At 45.5% G+C, this 18,394-nt stretch overlaps 1 protein-coding gene across 2 annotated transcripts in view; it reads left to right on the top strand.

The window, feature by feature from the left end:
• Positions 1 to 18,078, top strand: part of atp10a (ATPase phospholipid transporting 10A) — a 231,026-nt gene extending 212,948 nt beyond the window's left edge. Inside the window, exons 16-21 of one of the 2 annotated variants that reach the window (XM_085999543.1) lie at positions 1,768 to 1,893; positions 4,676 to 4,876; positions 7,518 to 7,598; positions 7,699 to 7,803; positions 12,480 to 12,667; positions 15,191 to 18,078. In XM_085999543.1, the coding sequence (XP_085855669.1) occupies positions 1,768 to 1,893; positions 4,676 to 4,876; positions 7,518 to 7,598; positions 7,699 to 7,803; positions 12,480 to 12,667; positions 15,191 to 15,914 (1,425 nt within the window). In that variant the 3' untranslated portion in view covers positions 15,915 to 18,078. The other variant, XM_085999544.1, reaches the window with a different exon arrangement.
• The last annotated feature ends 316 nt before the right edge of the window (positions 18,079 to 18,394 follow it).

Here is an 18,394-nt window from a genome sequence, read left to right as displayed (position 1 = left end):
GTTTACACCTCCGGGATCCTCATGCATCTACCCATCGATAGTTTAATTAACATGTCAGATCTTAAATATGATTTCATTAAGTGGAGGAGGTCAGACTACATAGCATGATATTTCCATGCTGGAAAGCTAGAGTGTCAGTACGGTAGTCATTTTGTAATGGGGCCGATTTTCATCTGCCGAGTACCCATTTTTTTTGGCATGGACGGGCTATAAAAAAATGTTTTTTTAAATTTGCGCCCAAGACCCACCCAGTGCGATTTTCAAGTGGGCCTGGATTTAAATGGCCAGCGTTACCACCCCAAACAGGCAGGTGTCTCGTGAAAACTGAGTGTTGAGCAGCCAAAACAGCGGTGCTTAAAGGGCCACTCCAAAAAATTCCAATTATATCTGTGTCCAGGATGATATTTCTGCCTGATTGGTGCCGGTCCCTCTAGAGCCCCCCTCCTCCCCCAGGATCGGCTCCCCCCCACCTTTAATGACACAACTTCCACCTCGACTCTGTGGCAGAGCCACCATATTTACCAACTTTCCCCCCGCGCCCCCGATCAGCCTGCTGTCGTCGGCACTAGTTCAGCTGGCAGCTCACCGTGCGTATTGAAATGAAGCCCAATCCCAAAACTGGCTCTTCCATCGTAGCCAGAGCACCTCCAGCAGGGGCCACTGTTCCCACCCCTGCAGTGTTAACTCACAAGGATCTATCCCAGCTCTTCATCGTCTACGCTTTGTCCCTCGGTGGCATCTTATGCAGAAACGGGGTCAGCTTCCACACGTATGCCAATGACACCCAGCTCTACCTCTCCACTACCTCTCTCGGCCCCTCCACTGCCTCTGTATTTTCAGACTGCTTATCCAACATCCAGTTATGGATGAGCTGCAATTTCACCCAATTAAGCATTGGTGTGACAGAATCCATCATCTTTGACCCTCGCCACAAACTCAGTACCTTTGCCACCGAGTCCATCTCTCCCCGGCCATTGTCTCAGGTTGAACCAGACTGTTCGCAACCTCCGTATCCTATTCAATCCTAAGCTAAGTGTCCAACAGCTTATGCTCTCCACCACAAAGACCACCTCTGCCCCTACCTCAGCCCATCAGCCACTGAAACTCCCACCCATGCCTTTGTCACCTCTAGGCTCAACTATTTCAATGCGCTCCTGCCCAGCCTCCCATCCTCCATAAACTTCATCTCATCCAAAATCCTGCTGCCCGTACTGTATTCCACACTAAGTCCCGCTCACCCATCACCTCTATCCTCACTGACCTGCATTGGCTCCCAGTCTCCCATCATCTCAAATATATAATTCTCATCATTGTGTTTAAATCCATGCATGGCCGCACTGTTCCCTGTTACTGTAACCTCCTACAACCCTCCCTTCTACTCCTCTGATTCTGGCCTCTTGTGCAGCCCCCTCGCCCTCCACTCCACATTGGCAGACGCCTGGGCCCTACATTCTGAAAATCCCTACCTAAACCCTCCACCTCTCCCTCCTCCTTTAAGACACTCACTAAAACCCATCTCGTCGACCAAGCTTTTGGTCACCCCTCCGAATAGTTCCTTCATTGGCTCAGCGTCCGTTTTCTTTTGCTACACCTCTGCGAAGTGCCTCGGGGCATTTTGCTACGTTAAAGGCTCTAGTGCAAGTTGTTGCTGCTGTTTGTCGTTCCTGGTTCGATAGTAATTATTTTTACAAAGGCTTAATATATGGCGACCTAGTGGCACAGAGGAGCCTTGTGCAATTATTTTATTTTCTTCTTGTATTTCCCCAGGCAGTAATGGCAAGTGACTTTGCCATTGCACGGTTTCGACATTTACAAAAGCTCTTGCTGGTCCACGGTCATTGGTGCTACTCCAGGCTTGCCAACATGGTGCTCTATTTCTTCTATAAAAATGCAGTAAGTTGTTCTCTGTCACCTACCTTGAGCATAATGTTCACCAAGTCAATCGGAAAATAGTTAATAAGTAGATGGTAGATTGAGGGTACATTGGCATTACAGTGATAAAATGGCTCCAAAATATAACTGGCATAAGCACCAACATTGTGCTCCAAGTGTCAACTTTATCAGCCAGTCAGTTTCTTGGCAGCTTGCGAGCAGATTCCTGTAAGATATTTGGCCAAATGTGTGAACACAGCCTCTCATGAGATATGTTAGCTGGCCAGACATGCCATAGCCAGGTGAGACTGTGAGGCACATTAAAAAAATCAGATTAACTTTTAGGATATATACATATTTGATTACAGCACTCTAATATTCCAGTGAATAATATGCCATGAAATATTTAATGGTAGCTGCGGCAGCTACATTTATGTTCTGCTTCAAATATTTGCTCACTTACACACTTAATTAGCCAACCTGTGTGCACAATGTCTAATGGGAGTAATTAAAACCCATATAGAGCTGTCCAGCAAGAATATAATCGTGTTCACAAGGGGGGGAAGAAACCCAGATGCTAGAAATGCATAGCAGGTTGGTTAGCATTAGATAGAGGTGAATTGATGGACATTTCAGTCATAACCTTTCATCAGTGCAATCCCTAAAAGAGTAACCATGGGCTGGATTTTCTCAATGGAGATGTGCTGGAGGCGGGACTTCTGGTTTCCGGGTTTCAGCCCCGCCCCCAGCGACGTCTGACCAACCCACACTATTTTCCCTTGATTGGCCTTGTTAAGCCTGCCCTGCGGGCTTGCCGGCCAATTAAGGGAAAGCCGGTGACAGGTGATATCAGCGTATGACGCTTCATCTGTCAAAAAATTTTCGACAGATGAATTGTCAGCATTTGACAGTTTTGAGAAGCTGTCAAACACTGACAATCTCTGTTCAAAGGTGAGCCCTTGCACACAGGCTCACCAAGACCTCTCTCCTCAGCAGAAAGCAGATGGCTGCTGCATCTGAGAATGCAGCAGCCATTCTGTCATCTCTGGTGTTGAGATGAGGCACCTCCAGATCCTCAACGGTTGAAGCCTGCAGAAAGAAGCAAAGGTAAGGAAAGTATTTCCAACACTCTACACTCACCTGTCATACTTACCTGTCCACACTTGCACCCATCATTCACCTCTACAGCTGACATTTCGACCCCTCTCACCCCCACAGACCTACTGCTCGCCTCGCTGACCCTGGCGAGGTTCGCAGCCGTCGGGAAACCTACAATTGAAGGTGTAAAATGGGGATAAGCCTGTTAACAGGCAGTTAATTGGCTCTAATCCCCTTCATGCCTCGAGGAGACGGGTCCCTGCGTGACTCGGGGACCCGCCTCCCAGGAAGATGGCACGGAGGCGGGTTGGGAGTGGGGTCGGTACTCGCTCCCAGTTTCTGCCATTTTCCCAGCAGTCCCGCCTCCATACCTGCCTCCCCAGGGCTGGGAAAATTCCCCCCATCTTTCTCGTTCATGTTGATCAACCTGCCATGCATTCAATTTCCAGCAGTTATGGTCTATCTTTTTATATGTACAAGGAGCTGCTGATTTATTCTTTAAGTCACTAATGACAAATCCTAAAATACTGCAATATCTAAGACGGCAGGAACAATAATCCCCAACCTCATCTCCCAGTTTTCTGTGTCTTTTTGCAGCATGTGCATGGCACTTTCCGACTGTTTTCATTTTCAAACTGCTTTGGTGCCAAAACCCATATTCCTGACTTCGCTGTTGAATCTGGAATCTGTACATTTCATTTTGGAATGCCGCAGCCAAGTTTCCTTCCATGCGCTACGTGGCAAAATGCACCATAAGTCAGCAATCTCAAGTGTGAAACAATTGCACTTCAGGTTGCTTTCGGCTTGTGTTTCCTTTAACGTGTGATTCTGTCCCTTGGTCCCAAAGAACTTCCCCACATCTATCTCGCTGGTGCATTGGCATGACCTTTTCGATCATGTGAAAACCGGCATCATTTGTTCCAGCTTCATTGGGGTGTAGTCACACTGCCCACTTTAACTGAGGAAAGCAGTACGAAAGCCAAGCAATGTTTACCCTTATCAGGAGGCTGGCTGTTGCAGGTTTGTGTTCACACCAGCTCCTCTATAAAACCAGCTTTGCATGAAGCCAGATTCCCAGTTGGACTTTTTGTCGCTAATCTCTGGGTGTGTATTCGCATTCAGCAGTATAACTTGTTTCTGCCTGCCACACAGATACTGGCATGAGACCGTTAGCTACATTACAACTAACCTTAATTTCTCCTCTAGTTCATGGATTCAGGACCTGGTGCAGTCCTTTCACACCCCTCTTTGATTCTTATCAAATGTGTCTTTGTCCTTCTGTGAGTACAGCTACCGCAACTGAGCACAATACAACAACTACTACTATTTCTGCTTGCATTTATATAGCTCCTTTAATATAGAAAAGTGTTACAAGACACTTCACAGAAGCGTAATAATAAAAAGCCCTAATGTGATCTCACCATTGCTACATATTAGCTTTATCACTTATTCTGTATTTGCATTTTCACGTTCCCTTTTTAAATCATTTAATTTGTATTTGTACCTACTCCAACATCCCTACTTAACCATTAATTTGTTTTTAGTAGCATACACCTAATTCTGCGTGGTATTTACTTCAGAAACTGTAGCCACTACTTAATATCCTAATGGTTAGAACTTCACTGACTCACTTACACTGTGTTAGCATTTAACTATTCAATTCAGCAAGGGCAAAATCACAAGCTTTGCTTTGCTTTTTTTCCAGATGTTTGTTGCCCTCCTTTTCTGGTACCAGTTCTTCTGTGGATTCTCGGGATCAGCAATGATGGACCAATGGTACCTTATCTTCTTTAACCTTCTGTTTTCATCGATCCCGCAACTCATCACTGGAATACTTGATAAGGATGTTTCAGCAGAAACCTTGGTGGCCTTGCCTCACCTTTACAAAAGTGGACAACATTCTGAGGTAATACTCCTTCGAGGAGCAAGATGCTAAATGTATCAGTGGAAGAATCTTTTTGGAATTGAGAAAACTCTCGGCTGCAATATTTGTGACAATATAACTTCAGCACACAAATCGAAGTAGATTCTTCTGCAGTCTATAGTTATATTTTCATATGGCAGATGACTGCATCTTAGAGGGGATGCTTCTTAGCACTAATGTTTCTAGGTTCCGTCAAGTAGTGTTCACATAGTTTCAAGTTTAGTGTTTGGAGTGAAACTAGCTTTGAAAAGGCGCTAACTGCAATCAATCCCTGATTGGTGCTGAGTTAGTTGGTTTTCAGCCAGGACCTCGGGAGGGTTGCTACATTTGGTCTCGGTGTCTCTGGGCAAGGCGGGGGGGAGAACACCAGCCAAACCTCCAGCTACAGATCGCTCAATAGTAATCGTTGTTGAAAAGTGCACATCTGTTGGGATAAGATCACATTGGCAGGCTATTTGGTAGTGAAGGGCACATTAGCTAACACGCACTATCTAGACTCGAGCAAGAAGAATGGCCACGCCAGCAAGGATGCCCAGTACTGTGGCACCATACCCCAGGACCAGTCAGTTCCTGAAAGGGAAGGGAAAGGCAAAATAAAAAGGTGCAAGAGCTTGAGTGTCACTTTAATTCAACGTGTGCGTGTTTTTATTCAAGCAATGTTGCTGACCCTTGAAACCCCATTCAGATTAAGGGTAGTGTATGGATACTTTGGCATAAATCAGTGTGACAATTTAACTGTAGATAGGTGCTTTATTTTACAAACATATGTTCCTTAAACATTTTGTTAGGTTATTTTGGACCTAGTGGACAGATACAAAAAATAATTTTAAAAGTTAATGGAATGTTGGCCTTTATCTCAATAAGACTGGAATACAAAAGGGTGGAGATTATATTACTTTCATATAAAGCTCTGGTTAGACCCCATTTAGAGTGCAGCGTTCAGTTCTGGGCCCCCCCACCTCAGGAAGGATATCTAGGCCTTGGAGGGGGTGCAGCGCAGATTCACCAGAATGATTCCGGGGCTAAAGATGTTCAATTATGAGGGCAGGTTGCATAGACTAGGCTTGTATTCGCTTGAGTATAGAAGATTAAGGGGTGATCTACTTGAGGTGTTTAAGATGATCAAAGCATTTGATAGGGTAGAGAGAGAGAAACTATTTCCTCTGGTGAGGGGAGTCCAGAACAAGGGGGCATAATCTTCAAATTAGAGCCAGGCCGTTCAGGGGTGATGTCAAGAAGCACTTCTTCACACAAAGGGTAGTGGAAATCTAGAAAACTCTCCCCCAAAAAAGTTGTTGAGTCTGAGAGTCAATTGAAAATTTAAGACCTGAGATTGATAGATTTTTGTTAGGCAAGTGAATTGAGGGATATGGAACCAAGATCGTTAGATGGAGATATGATACAGGTCAGCTGTGATCTAACTGAATAGCAGAACAGGCTTGAGGGGCTGAATGGCCTATTCCTGTTGCTAAGTTCCTATTCCAGGATCAAAATGCTTACAAGAAGAAACATCTATATAGTTACCTCAATCTGACTTTTTTGTAGTCTTGGAAAAACTTGGTGATCTGTATGCAGTCAAGCATCCAGCAGCATTGAAGAGCTATGTACGGTCACGTATACAAATTTAGTAATTACAGGAAACTTTGTGCTATCCGGCACCCATGGGACCGAGCTACTGCCGTTTTTTAAAAAGCTCCGGATAGACCAGCGTCAATGTTATCAGATAGGAGCTTTTCATCGCCGTATCTGACCACAAACACTGTTGCTCAGCAACAGCTTGTAAACACTCGGCCCGTGGCTTGGAAGCGTCTCTGAAGCTGTTGCTAAGATACAGAGACGCTTTCTAGAGCCTGCCGTCTGACCACAAACACTGTTGCTCAGCAACAGCTTGTAAACACTCGGACCAGTAGCTTGGAAGCATCTCTGAAGCTTCAAAGCGACAAAGACGCTTTCCAGAGCCTGCCTGTGAAAAGAACGCTAGGAGAAAAAAAAACACCTAACCAAAACGGCTGCTGATTTCTGCCGTTAGATCAAAGTTGCCGGACATTCAACTTCCGGATAACACAAAGTTTCCTGTAGTAATATATGTTTTAAGGAATGTAATCTTCAGTATTAAGGTACAGTTTGAAGGTGGTTTCATTTTCCTGCTAAATTATTGATAGCAGTTTACTTTTGAACTTTTGTCACTTAGCTATTAAGTTGAAGTTTGTCCACATTCTCCCCATCCCAACATGGCCAGGACACCAGTTAACTCCCCTGCTCTTCTTCGAAATAGTGCCATGGGGTCTTTTATGCCTAACTGAGAGAGCAGGCGGGGCCTCAGTTTAACGTCTCATCCGAAAGGTGGCACCTCCAACAGTGCAGCACTCCCTCAGCACTGCACTGGAGTGTCAGCCTAGCTTTTTGTGCGCAAGTCCCTGGAGTGGGACTTCGAGCCCACACCCTTCTGACTCGGAGGCGAGAGTGCTACCCACTGAGCCATGGCTGACTTAAAAAGAACAGATTTCTCTGCAGACCCTAATGTCACACAACTAATAGAATTACTGTGTGTTAGTTAAAGCTGTGTAAACAGCAATCACAAATTCTGCATAAAATCAACCTTTAAATTACATTGCTCTTCTAGGAATACAAACCATACATGTTCTGGATGAACATGATTGATGCACTCTACCAGAGTCTGGTCTGTTTCTTCTTTCCATATTTGGTATGTCTTTTTTTTTTGCTGAAGTAAATTCAAGTAAAATTATTACTTTGCGAGCAAAAGTCATGGGTGGCTTTGAAATTCTCTTGTTTCTCTTTTGCAGGCTTACCGGGATTCTGATGTTGATGTTTTTACTTGGGGTACACCCATCACCACGCTGGCTCTGTTCACTATCTTAATGCATTTGTGCATTGAAACTAAAACCTGGGTAATGCGCGACTACTTATCTGCATTGTCCTTTTAGATTTGATCTGCAGGTTGATGTCTCTTGCGAGCGTTATCCTCGTGGATGTGTTCCAGTACAAAAAACACAGTATATTGGGGATTTTCACAGCAAAGACCAGTAAAATTCTGCTTTGCACAGCTAGGGACGGCGTCATTTTTGAGCTGGTATAGCCAGTTGATTTACCCGGGTTTGACAGCAGAGAACAGTGTTGCAGTATAAGCAAAAAAATAAACTGCAGATGCTCGAAATCTGAATCAGAAACTGTTGGAAACACTCAGCGGGTCTCCCCACAGATGCTGACTGATCTTGCTGCGTGTTTCCCAGTATTTTCTGTTTTTTACTTCACAAAGGTTACAGTGTCGGTTTTATCAGCGAGGTACCCCAAATAAAATGGCTTTATCGTGGGTCACCTGAATCATGTTCTTCAACTTGATCCGCAGATTTAAGGGAAAATGAGGATAACTGCTCACCAGGGTTCAACAGGATCCTTTTCCTTCCTTAATATTACGGCAATAAGCAACTCCACTTCAAGTTGAGTCGCATTTCTCCTGTACCTCTATCACTGTCCTCTTGACTTTCAGCCCCTGTACAACAGATATTTCAAACCAACAAGAAAGCGACTGAGTGCACCGTGATTTGTGTGAGAGGCCAAATTTTAGCTGAACTGATGTGACTGTTGCAATTGGCTGCGGAGATGGTGCATTTTCCCTAGAATTTAGAAGAATGAGAGGTGATCTCATTGAAGCATACAAAATTCTTCCAGGGCTTGACAGGGTAGATGCAGGGAGGATGTTTCCCCTGGCTGGGGAGTCTAGAACCAGGGGTCACAGTCTCCGAATAAGGGGTTGGCCATTTAGGACTGAGATGAGGAGAAATTTCTTCACTCAGAGGATGGTGAATCTTTGGAATTCTCTACCCCAGAGGGCTGTGGAGGCTCAGTCGTTGAGTATATTCAAGACAGAGGTCGACAGATTTTTGGATATTAAGGGAATCAAGGGATATGGGGATAGTGCAGGAAAGTGGAGTTGAGGTAGAAGATCAGCCATGATCTTATTGAATGGCGGAGCAGGCTCGAAGGACCGAATGGCCGACTCCTGCTTCTATTTCTTATGTTCTTATGCAAGGCTGCATTTTTTTTTTAATTGTAAAATTTGTGAAAACAGCAGCATATCAGAAACGGTGTACATACTGCATCATAAGGAATATTCTAAGTTAGCTTATTGGTGACTAGAAACTCCCCCATGTGTTGCATTTATGTCTTGGGCAAAGTATTATCAATGCCTGACTTTCCTCCTTAACCCATGGAGGAATGTTAACAGTGTTAATTTGATCTAGTAGTGCACTGTTTAATATATTTGAGTAAGAATTTCTCTGTGTGTGCATTTTAGCTGCCACTCCAGAGCCAAGTCCTTTATTTCTATTGGGCCCTCCTCTCCTGTCTACTCCCATTCCTGTTGCCCAGTCAGGCCACCTTTCTTGTCTCCTCTCTTGGGTACTTTTCCCTCACAATCTTTACCCCAGCCTATCACTACTCCTCTGCCTTCCTACTCGTCTACTGCCATTCCAAGCTTGAATCCCCTTATAATAAGCCCAGAGCTACCCTATGTGCTCCTGTTGGCATTCTCCAAAGGGCCTATCGAGGCACCTGTTGCTGCCTCCTTACAAGCAGCAATCCAACTATCCCATTGTCCCCTCTCATCAACCTTCCCACCCAGCACGCTAGCTGGGGGCTTAACTCACCAGCCTGCTTTCCATCACACTTCCCACCAGCCTGCTTTCTATCCCATTTACCCCAGCCATTACTGTACCCTTGGACTCTGCCAGCAGATCAGTCAGTGCGCCTCTCGGCATTTCCCTCCGGAATGTCCGTTCACTCGTGAATAAGACCCTTGCCATCTACCAGCTTATTGTGGACGACTGCATTGACGTCCAGCTTTGACTGAAACTTGGCTCATGGGTGTCGACACCTGGCCCCTCCCAAACTGGCTCGGTGGTGGTGTGACCCTCATCACCTCGTTCCACCCTTCAGAGTCTACCACCCTACCCTGAGTTTCTCCCCAAGATACCCTCCCTCCTTTCCTCCCTATGCCTTTGCATGGATCGAAAACTCATCGTCACTTTGTCCTTGCAAACTTCCACCTCATTTCTATTTCCCTTTCCTCTCCAATGATCTTGAACAGATTGTCACCTTCCAACTCTGTGCCCATCTTTCCCACAACTCCTTGTTTGAATCTCACCAAGCAGGTTTCCAAACCTGCCACAGCACTAAAACCGCCCTAACTGAAGTCATAAATGACATCCTCTGTGACTATCAGTATGGTGTACCATTCCTCCTCCTCGTCCTCATCCTCTCTACAGCCTTCAACACTGTCGACCACACTATCCTCTTCCAATGCCTCTCCTCCGTTGGCCAGCTCAGTGGGACTGCCCTCGCTTGATTCTACTCTTATCTATCCGATCACAGTCAGAGCATCTCCAGCAGTGCTTTCTCTTCCCACCCACAAACGGTACCTCCAGAGACCCCAAACATCTGTCCTTGGCCCCCTCCTCATGCTACCATTTGGTGGTGACATTCGCAGACATACGGGTCAGCTGCCACTGGTATCCCGACGACCGCCAACTCTACCTTTCCGTCACCTTTCACGACCCCTCCACTGCCTCTATGCTGTCAGGCTGCTTGTTCGACATCCAGTCTTAGATGAGCCACAATTTCCTCCAGCCAAACCTTCCCGGCAACTATCTTATGCTGAACCATATGCTTGCAACCTCAGCATCGCGTTTGACTCTGAGCCGAGTTTCCAACCCTATATCCTGTCAAGCACAAAGACCACCTCTCTAACATCGTCTGCCTCAGCCCATCTGCTATTGAAACCCGTACTCGAATATTCCAATGCTATCCTCTTCGGTCTCCTGTCTTTTGTCCTTGTAAAACTTAAGCTTATAGAAAGATGCCTCTATCCTATCCCATACTAAGGCCCGCTCACCCATCACCCCTATCTATGCGCATTGATCTACTTTGGTTCCCGGTTTCCGGTTCCCCAACGTCTCAAATATAAAATTCTCATCTTTGCATTTAATTCGGTTCATGGCCGCACTCTTCGCTATCTCTGTAACCTCCTCCAGCTTTACAACCCCCCTCCCAAACTCATCATTCCTCTGACTCTGGCCTCTTATGCATTTCTCACCATCCCTGCACCCCGCCATTGTGGGGTGTGTCTTCAGGCACCTAGGCCGCAAGCTCTAGAATTCCCTCCCTAAACCCCTCTGCCCCACGCACTCCCCATTTAGGACACTCCTTAAAACCCACCTCTTTGACCAAACTTTTGTTCACATCTCCTAATACCTCCTTGTTTGGCTTGGTGTCCATTTTATCCTTAAGCCTCTGTGAATTGCATTGGGACATCTTCTACGTTACAGGTGCTATATAAATGCAAGTTATTGTTGCTGTATACTATTTTAAGGCAGTCATCAACCCATTCACAATAGCACAGGAATTTTATGAGCAAGTGTTAACCAGTGTGCTACCAGATCAAACTCCACCTCCTACTAGATATGTTTCTAATGAGTGATGAGATAGGGGCATATAGTGAGAAGGCAGTAGATGGGGTTGAAGCCTAGCAAAAATATATGGGCCTAGAAATTGGGTTGAGGCGCCAAACTGGCGCCAAGTTCGTCTGAGCGCAGGATTTAGCGCAGCGTTCAAGTCTTCAGCGATCGGCCGATATTCAGTTTCATTGCCCCTAGAGGGAGACGGGGTGAGGCTCGAGGCGCTCCGCGTCCCTCTTAGGGCGCTGAAACTGAATATCGCAGCGCAATGTGCCGCAGCGCCACACGCTGCGGCACGGCACGCTGCGATACTGCAGGCCTTCCTCCCATTGTTAAGGGGAAGGGGCCTGCAACAGCGTGATCCCCGATCGCGAGTGCCGGCAAAAGAGCCCGGCACTTCTCCTTGGTGCCGGGCTCTCGGGAAACAGCTGGCAATGCCGCGGGGGGGGGGGGGGGGAGAGGTCAGGAGGCCGGAGACGGAGGTGCTGGCAGGCGGCCGCCCCACACCTCCACCTTAACTTGCGCCGCTGCCGGCACAGTAAGGCCCCGTGAACCGGGCGCGGGTAGCGAACGGCGCAACTGCGGCATTCGCAACCAAATATCGTGAATGGGGCGCGAATGGAGCGCTGCGCACACCGATGACATCATCGGTGGCGGCACAGCGCAAAAGACTAACGCCACCATTATCGCCCCAACTCAATATCGCGGGAGGCACAGCCAGTGGCGCCACAGCCACTGACTGCCTCTTTAGGCGCTAACAAGTGGCGCTACTCACCCAATTTCTCCCCCATAGACTTCTTGTCCCACTTAGTCTTTTCCTGTTGCTAAAAATTCTTATGTTTTTAAGCCAAGATGAGTTTGAAAATTGGGTCCTTCAAGTTCACACAGTTTGTACAATGAATAGGAATTAAAGCTTGAAGGTGACTTCTATAAAATGGAGCTGATGTATTTAGAATTTCTATTCAGTTTTCTAACAAATGTTAAAATGTTCTGTTTTGCATGAATTGGCTAATGTCTGTGTACCTGTCAGCTGTCTGCTGCTTAAGCCTGAAATAATTCAGTAATGTAAATATTGTTCTAAAGGATCAGACTGTTTTCTTTTGTATTTTCAGACTTGGATGCATGTCGCCTCCATTACTTTCAGCATCCTCCTGTTCTTCACTGTTGCATTAAGTTATAATGCAGCCTGTCCTAACTGCTACCCTCCATCCAATCCCTACTGGACCATGCAGAGGTTGATGGGCGATCCAAAGTTCTATCTAATATGCATTCTTACACCAGTGGCAGCCTTGCTACCTAGGTAACTTAAATAAGCACCATGATTACATTACTCAATTAAAATTACACAGATTGGGTACAAACCCAACAAATTCCGACTGAACATACTGTATGTATAGCAGACTAGGTTGGGTAATCAGTTGCTTATAAGTCGAGGCAAATTTAGGAGAAAGGTACCAAGAGAAATTCTGATGAAATCAGTGTTGAGAGTCAGTCACCCTATTTTTCAATTGTAAAGTTGTTTTTTTTAAATGCTGTGGGACGGGCAGCTTAAAAGTACTTCTTAGGCAGTCCGTCGGAACCGAGGATGACTTGCTTCCACATTAAAAATGAGTTCTCAGGTGACTGATGAGTCCAATGCGGGACCTACAGGGCAGGATTTTCATTGGGCCATGGAGTCGGGATTGGAGGCGTGCGGGGGGTTAAAATCCCGAAATCAGGGGTCCCGACCCCATCCCGCACCCAAACCCGCCTCCATGCCAGTTTCAAAGAAGGCGGGTACCCACCCCGCACTGGGACCCGCCTACCCGAATAGGGAAGGGATTAGTGCCAATTAACTGCCTGTTAACAGGTAGTTAACAGGCAGTTTTTAGCCTAATCCCTATTTTTAAGGTTGAAATGTGGGATTCCCGACGGCTCCAAACCACGCCAAGTTAGAGGAGGTGGGCCGTCGGGTTGAAGGACTTGGAGGGGTCGAGATGTTGGTGTTCAGGTGAGTGATGTGTGCATGAGTGCAAAGGTAAGTGTGTTTGGTGTGTCTAAAGTGATTAAATAAGTTTTACATACCTTTTCTTACCTTTTCAGCCTCCCTTCCTTTAGGTCTCGGGAGTCTCTCATCTCACCGACACAGAAAGCAGAATGGCTGCGAACTGTCAAAAGTGACAGCCTGCAGCTTTCTTTGCAGGAGAGATTTCTAATTGAGTCTGTGGAGAAGGACTCATGTTAGAAGTAAGACTGTCAGTGTTTGACAGCTTCAAACAGCTGTGAAACACTGATATTTCATCTGTCAAAACCTCTTGACAGATGAAATTTCAGTCTGTGACGTCACCTGTTGCCGGGTGGGCTTTAATTGGCCTGCTGAGCCTGCTGGGCGGGCTCAACAAGGTCAATCAAGTTAAAATCGCGTGGATTGGTCGCATCTCGATGGAGGCGGGACTACAACCCTGAAAGTTGTAGACCCGCCTCCAACCCGACTCCTGAATGAAAATCCTGCCCAGTGTCTCTGTCACAGGTGGTTGAAGGGGCGGGTGGGTGGGGTGCTTGGGTTGACGTGCGCTGCCTGCGCTTGGCTTCCGCTTGTTCCCGGCAAAGAGACTCGAGGTGTTCAGCGCCTTCCCGGATGCTTCTCCTCCACTTCTCCCCCACAGTACAACATGCTGGTGGGACACCGTGCGACTCAGTGGATGCATCTGTAGTTGCATAAATAGCAGGTACTTCATCTGAGCCATAGAAGACGTCAACCCAAGCCACTCTTGCAGACCTCCTAGCAGCCATTTACAGAGAAGCATTTGTCGTGGCCTCTGAGGAGCTCATCTGGCCAGCCTCAGCCAGGGAATGGGGCCTGCTAAGTTTACTGCTGAATAAATATTAATAAACTTGCCCAGCTCACTCCTAAGTAAAATATAGTATTGCACGTCCTGGAGTATTTCATAGAAACATAGAAGATAGGAGCAGGAGTAGGCCATTCTGCCCCTCGAGCCTGCTCCGCCATTCAATGAGATCATGGCTGATCATCCAAATTCGGTACCCTGTCCCTGCCTTCTTCCCATATCACTTGATCCCTTTAGCCTTAAGAAATATTTCATTTGCAATACCCACTTTATTCTGAATTTACTTGTCTGAGTTACATACTGTGATGATCCAAGTAAGCACCAATAGCAAGGCCTTCAATTTCTTGCAGACAAAACAAGGTTATGTATAAGGAGCAGGGTGTTTGTAAGAGCTGATAACAATGATGCAAGTCAGCGTCTGCAACTGCACTTCACTTCTCATAGCTCTTCACTGCCTCCCCCCCCCACCATGACACCGAGTCTTCCAGGTTTTTATCTTGTACACCCAAATTCCCCTTCTCTTTCCCCATGGGATGCACAAGTCCATCATCCCACAAGCCAGCCCTCATGAGGATTGTGATACAAGTGAAGTTGACTGAAGTGCAATAAATGTCTTTCCGCCCTTTTTTTTCCCCTGCCAAAAACAAAATGCCTGCTATAAACATTTCCATATGGAAGAGGATTGAAGATCGTTGAAATGGGATGGCTTATGCAATGGCACCTGAGAAGCTACAGATGGAGGCCTGTGCTATTTCTCCAGCTGTTTAGTCAGTAGCTGTATATAACAAAGTAGATGAGCATTTTGATTCAGCCAGGCAAGTGTGCATTTTAGTTTGCAGCATTTTGATACAAGGTAATTAATACATTGCATAGTCATTATTGATGAATGAATCATATGTAGGTAGGGGGAAGCTTTGGATTGATTTCTTCAAAAATCTCAAATGTTTACTTTATTTCTGTTTTAATATCCTGCAATTTCCCCCTCCCCCCCGCAGGTACTTGTACCGAACCTTTCAAGGCACCTTGTTCCCTACACCGGTCCAGCGAGGCCGTCAGCTAGACAGACTCCACCCTGTGGCGTGTAGCCGTGCTAATAAATGGCATGCCCAAGGCAATTCGTCGGTCTCACCAAAACCTGGCCTGGCGACTCCGCTTTCGAAGGACTCTGGGATTGTGGTTGATGAATCCTCATCCAGCAACAGCCAATCAGATACAAACCAAACCTCGAACGGACCATTGAATAAGCAACTGGCACCGGAGTTACGAGAAGCCAGTTTACCTACAATGGAGCTTGCAGAAAGTGCAACAAATGGTGCGAAATACTCTCTTCCAAACGGTAATTCATCATCCGTTTCCAGCCGAAATGCAGTGTCGCACTTGCGCGAACTTCCGCGGTCTGACTTGGCAACAGAGTTGCCTTTCACAGAAGATGGAGTCGGGTTGAACCCTCATTCCAGGGTGGGCCAATCAAATTTACATTTGCTAAACTGGAGGACATCGCCACCATCTACTAACGAGGCGAGGTGTTTTTTACATTCCTCGTCACATGGCGGTTTACAGACACAGGCAGTGGAAGGTGAGAGATCTGTGTCAGGTAATACAGAGCCGGAGGGTACAAAACTCTCTGAAGAAGTGTTTCAGGACACTTCCCACATCTCAACCAGCATGATCCAGACAAACTCGTCGGAAGAGAGTTCTCTGGAAGTGACGCCGTTGTGACCGAGAGCTGGCTGCCGAAAATGCCTGTATCTTAAATTTTGCACAGTTTCAGATTTTAGTCTTTCTGATAAAATTTTATATTTAATACTAGATTCATGAATCCTAAATAAGAGCAAAATTATGTATTTTATCATTTGCACATGTAGAATTTAGAAAAGGTTGTGCAGAATTTAATATATAACTATCTGAAATAGTGCTGTTATCAAAAGCCAAGTCACGTGAACAGTTCTGTATGTCCTATCTAAACATTGTGTCTCGACAAACTTTTGCATCCCATTCCATTCTCTTCCCCAACCCTGGGGGGATAAAAGCCCACAGCTGAAAATTGAGACAGCTCTGATTTGACACTTTTTTAAAATCTTTGTTTTGTTTCAAGGACCAAAGGGAAGACGGTCACTATGTTAGTGATATCAGTAACAGAGCAGGAAATGTCCACTGCTCACTATGTTAGTGAAGTCTGAAACCTATCAGGAACGTTTCCTCTGTTCTAAAAGGACCTATTTGCTATTTTATAACTACTAACCCTAAATCCCATTGGCTGACAAGAGCCTGTGGTGGGGATTATTGTAACTTTTGCCAAACCGCCCGCCTATTATACATCTCTTTTGGAAAATCGGGAGAGATGTGTAACAGACGGCTGAGCCGATATCGCCCATAACTTTTGCCGGACCCCTCGCCCATTATGCACCTCTTTTGGAAAATTGGGAGAAGTGTATAACACGGATATTGTCCGATTTACACTATCACCAAAAGTTAAAATTAACCCCCGTGTGTGTGTGTGTGTCTATCAAGTTTTTGTATGTCCACATTTATAATGGAAACTACCTATGTAAACTTGTCACGCTGTAATTACACCTCTCTCCCCTGGAGGTGCTGCAGTGGTATCTCTGGTGGGATGGTGCAATTACAGTATAAGAAGTTTACATAGGAACAGGAGACCATTCAGCCCCTCGAGCCTGTTCCACCATTCCAAGAGATCATGGCTGATTTGTATCCGAACCCATTCCACCTGCCTTGGCTCCATATCCCTTAAATACCCTTGGCTATCAAAAATCTATCAATCTTAGATTTGAAATTATTAATTGAGCTAGCATCTGCTTTTTGTGGGAGAGAGTTCTACACTTCTATCACTCTTTGTGTGAAGAAGTGTTTCCTAACTTCTCTCCTGAATGGCCTGTCTCTGATGTTAAGGTTATGGTCCCCTTGTTCTAGACTCTTCCACCCCCCCCCCCCCCCACCAGTGGAAAAAGTTTCTCTCCATCTACCCTACCCACATAGGCATTTCCATTATAAATGTGGACCCAGGAATTTATAATGGAAAAATAAAGACAGAAGGTATGATCTTTAAAATGAGGACTCCATTAAGTCTGCAAGCTCAGCTCCAATAACCTACCATCCACTAATCCAGCTTCACCTGAAGACTACACTTGGCCTTGATCCCCATATTCAAGGGAGACCAACTAATTAGAATGTGCAGCACAGAACGGGCCATTCGGCCCAACTGGTGTCACAAGCCTCCTCCCACCCCCTCATCATCTCACCCTATCAACATAACCTATTCCTTTCTCCCTCATGTGTTTATCTAGTTTCCCCTTAAATGCAACGAGTGTACATAATGTTCTCTCTCTATAAAAGACCCTCTATATTTTAAAATGATAAATCTGAAAGGTATTGTTTTCATTTGCTTTAATCACCTGGATTCTGGCTGGACAGGCGCGGGGGTCCAAGGTGGGAAAATTCACAACCCGTCCTGTAGCTATTCCAAGGCGATAGAGGAGTGGCAGCTTTCAACTGGGGAAGGGAAAGCAAGAATCAGGTTAAAACTAAAAATAATAACCTCCTACCAGCTGGAAGACTTGAGCTTTCTTTTACCACAATAACTGGACTGCGTATTGAAATCTCTTTCTCCTCCTCGTACCAACACTAACCTCCTCCCTCAAAAAGAAGCTGCATCCATGATGTGAAGCAATCTCAATGCCAATGGGATGAATGGAAAACAGAAAATTGCTGCCTATTTAATTGGGGGATACACAATGAGGCCCCATAGATACGATTGATAACTGACTGATGTATGAGCAACAAAGTCACGAGTGATGACCGGTTCCTCTTGTGCACTCTGTTTATAGTACATGCTAGATTAATAAATTATAATGAAATTATAAAATTGGATGTAGATTTTAATTGGGACCTAATTTTTATGAATTATAGTGTGGTTGTAATGTTGCTGTGAATTTTCTTTTCCGCATGTTGCCATCGATTCCCATGACATAGGAAAAAATATTTCCCAAAACAAAGTTGAACATAACTCATTCCGTATTCTCCATAATGGTAGCAATATATTTGAATTATTTTGGACGTCAAAGGTTTAATAACGGGAAAGAGCTGTGATGTAAGAAAACTACTAGGCACTTGGTCTGAGTATTAAACAAGGCTTTAATCAACTGTTTTTCAACATGGAGATCGAGTTGTGTCCTTCACTA

The sequence above is a fragment of the Somniosus microcephalus genome, chromosome 10 (assembly GCF_052327205.1).
Source record: "Somniosus microcephalus isolate GS21.2 chromosome 10, FLI_Smic_1.0, whole genome shotgun sequence".
NCBI classification, from domain to species: Eukaryota; Metazoa; Chordata; class Chondrichthyes; order Squaliformes; family Somniosidae; genus Somniosus; species Somniosus microcephalus.
This window is presented reverse-complemented; position numbering and strand designations above follow the sequence as displayed.